This window comes from Xyrauchen texanus, chromosome 38 (assembly GCF_025860055.1).
Source record: "Xyrauchen texanus isolate HMW12.3.18 chromosome 38, RBS_HiC_50CHRs, whole genome shotgun sequence".
In the NCBI taxonomy this organism is placed as follows: Eukaryota; Metazoa; Chordata; class Actinopteri; order Cypriniformes; family Catostomidae; genus Xyrauchen; species Xyrauchen texanus.
In genome coordinates this window covers 34,603,824-34,609,847 of record NC_068313.1, presented here as the reverse complement: position 1 = coordinate 34,609,847, position 6,024 = coordinate 34,603,824, and the positions used below count along the sequence as shown (strand labels likewise).

Below are 6,024 nucleotides of genomic sequence, written 5' to 3'. Positions count from 1 at the left end.
TTGCACAACAGAAGGGGGAACTCTTACATCAGCACTTTCCTGTGTATTGTGGCTCTGAAACGACTTCAGAACATATCATTGTCAACTTAATCTCTCATAAGATCTCCCAATCTGAGCTGTGTGTGTTGAAATCATTGTATTAAGCGATTAATGCATTATGAACTGACAAAGAAAATACTAAATCTATCAATTAAATGTGCATATATGGTATTGTAGTTTGTTTTAATAAGGATTTGATTTCTTTCTCTATCTGTACCTCTAGTATTCTCAGCAGGGTTCAGAGGTGACCAGTTACTGTGATCAGACACTGCCCGGATGGGTTCATGATGTTTTGGGGAACAACTGGGCCTGTTTCACTGGGAAGAAGGTGCGAGCCATCCCGCCACGAACCGATTACAAACCCCTGCTCGGATACAAGGACCAACTGTGAGTGTGTGTGTGTGTGTGATTTGTGTCAGCAGTATTTGGTTCTCCAGTGACCTAATTATCCTTTTATCTCGCTTCTTGATAAAATGTCATATGACACTGAGTTTATCATTGCTTGAATGTTATAATCTCTAAAGGTCTTGTATATGTTTTGGATGGATTTATTTTACTTGTTTGGTAACGCATTTTGTATCTGAACTACAGGCTCCTGAAGCTGCCATACGTTCATAACATGGAGTTTGTGGATCAAGTAAACTCTGTTCAAAAGTCCTGGAGAGCCACAGCGTACGGTCACCACGAGGCCTACACCATACTGGAGCTACTGAAGAGATCAGGAGGACGTGCCTCCAGCATTCCACGGTACCTACACGCACTATTTAGTTGGGACAGTTTGGCCTATAGGGGCGGCTGTGGCTCAGGTGGTAGAGCGGGTCGGCTACTAATCTCAGGGTTGGTGGTTCGAATCCTGGCCCACACGACTCCACATGCCTAAGTGTCCTTGGGCAAGACACCGAACCCCATGTTGCTCCCAATGGCAGGCTAGCACCTTACATAGCAGCTCTGCCGCCATTGGTGTATGAATGTGTGTATGGGTGATTGAGTCACAGCGTAAAGTGCTTTGACTACCGTTAAGGTTATATAAAAGGCGCTATATAAGTGCAGACCATTTCTGTGCATACACACTAAATATCTGATGCCTTGAGAACTTCATTCTTCTCCCACCTGTGCAGTCTCTTGGTTTCTGCTTCTGTGAAAAGAGAAAGTTAATGCATTTTAGGGAAAAATATGTGACTAATTGTGCACAGAGGTCTTTACAAAACCATTTTATGACTTGTCATTCTCTCTCCCCCTCAGGCGGGTCAGGCCCGTGACTGTTGGCGCAGATGTCGGTAAAATGGCGGCTGGCCTTCCAGAACGCTGGGACTGGAGAAATGTGAATGGAGTCAGTTATGTCAGCCCTGTCCGCAACCAAGGTGTGTGCGCTTCAGAGTGCGTCAGTCTTAAGCTAAAACCTCTTGAATGGCATCTGACCATGTTTAAATGGGCACAATTATCATAACCCTAAAAATGCAGGAAATGTTAGCTTAAGTTTTGGAGCTGTGTAACCATGTCTCCATGTGTGCTGCTGTCGTTATACTGCCAGTGGAAACATTTCCTGCAGATTCCTTATTATGGATGGGAATTGTATTAAACTACTGTGGTTCTTTAAGACTATGACCAATTCTTTTAGTACTTTGAGGAAGAAATATTTGGAAATGATGCAATTCTTATTGCATGTGTTGACCTCCAACCTGTTGCGGAGATCATTTACAATTTCGACAGAGCGGATATAAGAAATGAGAGTATTTCTGCAAATGTAACACATTAAGGAAATCTCTATTCTCCTGATTGACCTACAAGAAAATAAGATTGGAGCTTAGTGAAGACTTAAGTTGTCTTGTTCAAAAGTAGGCCAAACTCAACTTTGGTTTTCCTTTGGTTTGTCCACCACTGTGACCTGTTTTAGTCATGTTCATGTCTTTTTGTTAATTTGTTCCCCTGATTGTGTTCAGATGTGGCTTTGCAGTCTAAGTTTTGGTGCATTTAAAGACCATGGAGGAAAGTGGCTGGAGATGGTTTGTTGTCCTTCATCAGTTAATGATTTATTTCTCTTTCTAGCCTCATGTGGCAGCTGCTATTCTTTCGCCACCATGGGAATGCTTGAGGCACGAGTCCGAATCCAGACGAACAACACACAGCAGCCTGTTTTCAGCCCACAGCAAGTCGTGTCCTGCTCTCACTACTCGCAAGGTACGTGCATGTTTATGTAGTGACTCAAATGTTTAACAACCCTTATCTGTACTGAACTTGAGTACATGACTGACTGTGTGCATATTTTCAGATATAAAACCATGAATGTTCACTTTTCAATGTCTTCAGGAGAACATTTATACAAGCCGATTGAAATGTTTAACTCCGTTCATACAGGAGGTGGAGTTTTGAAATTACGGATTGTGCGGATTCCCATTGAGTAGCCTAAATATGACCGGGCCTTAAAACGTGCCTACTCGTTTCTTTTATTATAAACACCCCTTTTCTCGCCATTTTGGAATGCCCAATTCCCACTACTTGGTAGGTCCTCGTGGCGGCATGGTTGCCTTAATCCAGGTGGCAGAGGACAAGTTTCAGTTACCTCCACTTCTGAGATGGTCAATTCGTGCATCTTAACATGTAGCTCGTTGTGCATGACACCGCAGAGACTCCCAGCATGAGGAGGCTCATGCTACTCCGCGATCCACACAATTTACCACGCGCCCCATTGCGAGTGAGAACCACTAATCGTGACCACGAGGAGGTTACCCCATGTGACTCTAACCTCCCTAGCACTGGTCCAATTTGGTTGCTTAGGAGACCTGGCTGGAGTCACTCTGCACACCCTGGATTTGAACTCGCAACTCCAGGGGGGTTAGTCGTCGTCAATACTCTGAGCTACCCAGGCCCCTAAAGCATGCTTAAGTGATGTCAAACATTTGCTTGTGATTGGTCAATAAATATACATCTGCTATTAATCGTATTGGGAATAAGCTTTCATTTTTTTTCCCTGAAATTATTCCAGCTTTGCATGATAAACTACCTCCCATTTTCCTTTGAGCAATTGGAATTGCTGCCGCTTTGGTTTGTACACATGTCGTTGTTTCTAATGGCTTTCTTGTTTTCTGTACAGGTTGTGATGGAGGTTTTCCATACCTGATTGGTAAATACATCCAGGACTTTGGCATTGTAGAGGAGGACTGCTTCCCGTACACCGGGGCCGATTCTCCCTGCAATGTGCCCGACAAGTGTGCAAGGTACTATGCCTCTGATTACCACTATGTGGGTGGATTTTACGGCGGATGCAGCGAGACCGCCATGATGCTGGAGCTGGTCCGGAATGGCCCCATGGGTGTAGCCCTGGAGGTGTACCCAGATTTCATGCTCTACAAGGAGGGCATCTACCATCACACCGGCCTCCGTGACACTAACAACCCATTCGAGCTGACCAATCATGCAGTGTTGTTGGTGGGGTATGGGAAATGCCATAAGACCGGGGAGAAGTTCTGGATTGTAAAAAACAGCTGGGGAAATGGATGGGGCGAGAATGGCTACTTCAGAATCCGTCGTGGAACTGATGAGTGTGCCATTGAGAGCATTGCAGTAGCAACTACACCAATTGTCAAACTTTAAGAGCATGTAGAATCATTGGTCAGTTGTATTGAACATGGCATCTGTTTTTATTTCACAATTTTTATAATTCTGCTGCCTGAAATGGGGGAAAATGGCACTGTCTTTTTTTTATTATTTTAATTTGTGGCCAAGTTTTAAATCTTTTTGTTTCCATTTTCTCAAGGTGAACCTGATCACCTGACATGTCTGCCTTGAGGCTATGTAGTATGATCGCTTCTATTCTTTAAGGAGGGAAATAAAGGGTGTTTAGATGGTGGTGCGTTGCCCAACATGCTCCCCATGGTGGGCTGAAGCCATGAGCTTCTTTACAGAGCCCATTGTAAGATAACAGAAGGAAGAATTGCTAGTCCTTTGTTTACATCGAGTTGCCCAATGGTGGTCCCTCATGGGCGTGAAGTAGAATCTGCCTTAACACAACATTTAGCAGCCAAAAGCTCAGAGCCAAGTACCAGATAAGTGTTGAACTCAACTGCTGAATGACTGCCAAAGGGGACAAATATGCAGCATGTTTAACCAGGGAGGAAGGAAAATGCTGATGTACTTGTACTGTAGATTTGGGGTTTGATTTACTTGTTAAGTGTTGTGGACCTTCCAGGTAAGAGTCTATACTGTTGGTGCTGGTGTCCTGCAGTACACCTGGGACTCACCTCTCCAATGTTGGTCTTTCTCTACCCTTGCAATTGCCTGTCAGCAAAATACACTGTCAACAAATACTCATTAAAGTAGATGGAAGACTCCAACTTTATTTTAGTCCTTGTTAAGGTTGTAAACTAGTTTCCAAGCTCCTCACTTTGGCGGGAAGGTTCTTCTCATTGGTCCTGGCTTGGTCTAATTCCATGCGAGCCAATGTCCACTAAATCTCAGAGTTTTGACCTCTTGCTGGCGTCCAGGTAGTGCTCGAGACTTGTTCTCCTTTTGCCTCCACAGACTTCTGCTTTCGAGCGATGTCATGCAGTTTTTCCTGACACTTGAGCTGTACCAGGAATATTCTGCTGCTCCCATGTTTGGGGAAACTTTTAAGGGCAAGCATGGAGCTTTTTTTCCACCATCTACAATGCTAACTCCGTTCTAATCCTTTGTAATGAATCACCCTGAGCCTCAACTTATCTCCTTCCCCAACAGTTGCCGTTTGCTATTTATTGGTGGTTCTTGGCCACCCTACAAGGAAATCGTGTTAGGTTTTTTTTTTTTTAAATCTGGAGACTAGTTTTGATTTTGTAAATTTATGCATATTAACTTTGTAAATGTTGCAATGCCATGTTCATTTAAACTAATCAGTTGCCTTGTTACCAGGACAAATCTTTTGACTCATGCACGCTTTCTCTTGCCCTATACACTTGCACTGTGATTTGTCCCAGCATTTGAAGTAGTCTTGTCTTCGCCTTTTGCATTTTTAAGTGTGGATTTCCTTAAGGTTGCGCACATTTTCAGTTAACCTTGTTGGATCTGCAATAAGTCATTTCGGGTGCTGTATTTGTCCATGTGCTGGAACTACGATGTCTCATTTCTTGTGCGTGCATTTTTAAAGGGAGCATTTTAGATTTGTATTGATCCATGTAAGCTCAATATCACTGCAGTCTGCACCACTTTTTTTTTTAAATTACTTTCAGAGTTTTATCAATTGCAATAAATGTTATAAAGGGATGTTTGCAGTCTTGTGAGGCTGTTGGCCGAGAGACTATTTGAATAAGTAATCGCTGCTTTTGCCTTGTATCTGTGACTTTATCTTTAATAAAGTTGCTTTTTAATGTACTTTGACGTGTGTGCGTGTGTCAAATTTCAGGAGATGCATGTCAGTCATGAGATCCCATAAACTTTAAAACTGTCTAACCCGTTAGAAAAGCTTTACCATCTGCTAATACCATGTTACTTTGTACTAACTAAATGGTTGTCAAATACATTCTCTATTGTATTTACAAGGTACTTCAAGGTGACCAAATAACTACATGGTGGTGATGCAAGACTAATAAAATGACCATTTAGTACCCTGTTCAAAATTAGTACCCTGTTGTTAGTGGTAACAGTAGGTTATCATGGTACAGTTTTGGAAAGCTAGTCCGTGCAACCTGCTGAAAAAAAAAAAAAAAAAAAATACACCTTGAACCTACCAAAGCTGGTTTGCTGGTCCTATCTGATCTCTCAGGCTGGTTTGGCATGCTGGTTTTAGGGTGTTATCAGCTGGGCTGGCTTTGAAAGCAGCTAGCTGTCAAGCTAAATTTGCTTTGCACTAGGCAGAGTGCTGCAGCACCCCCTGTTAAGTGCGGTCAAACTGTCATATTCCGTGTTAATGAATGTAATCACATTTTGAAGGGGTATTTATTTCCACAGCAGCGGTCAACCCTAAACCAACCCAAACAGCCCCCACCCCCTGTCTGTCTGCAGCGCCCCCTGTTC

At 43.1% G+C, this 6,024-nt stretch overlaps 1 protein-coding gene across 1 annotated transcript in view; it reads left to right on the top strand.

Moving 5' to 3' along the window:
• Positions 1–5,356, top strand: part of LOC127631887 (dipeptidyl peptidase 1-like) — a 6,623-nt gene extending 1,267 nt beyond the window's left edge. The window contains exons 3-7 of the mRNA XM_052110282.1: positions 263–426; positions 631–786; positions 1,282–1,400; positions 2,086–2,217; positions 3,131–5,356. Coding sequence (XP_051966242.1) covers positions 263–426; positions 631–786; positions 1,282–1,400; positions 2,086–2,217; positions 3,131–3,630 — 1,071 coding nt within the window. The 3' untranslated portion in view covers positions 3,631–5,356. The remainder of the gene's footprint in view (positions 1–262; positions 427–630; positions 787–1,281; positions 1,401–2,085; positions 2,218–3,130) is intronic.
• Positions 5,357–6,024: the final 668 nt, after the last annotated feature.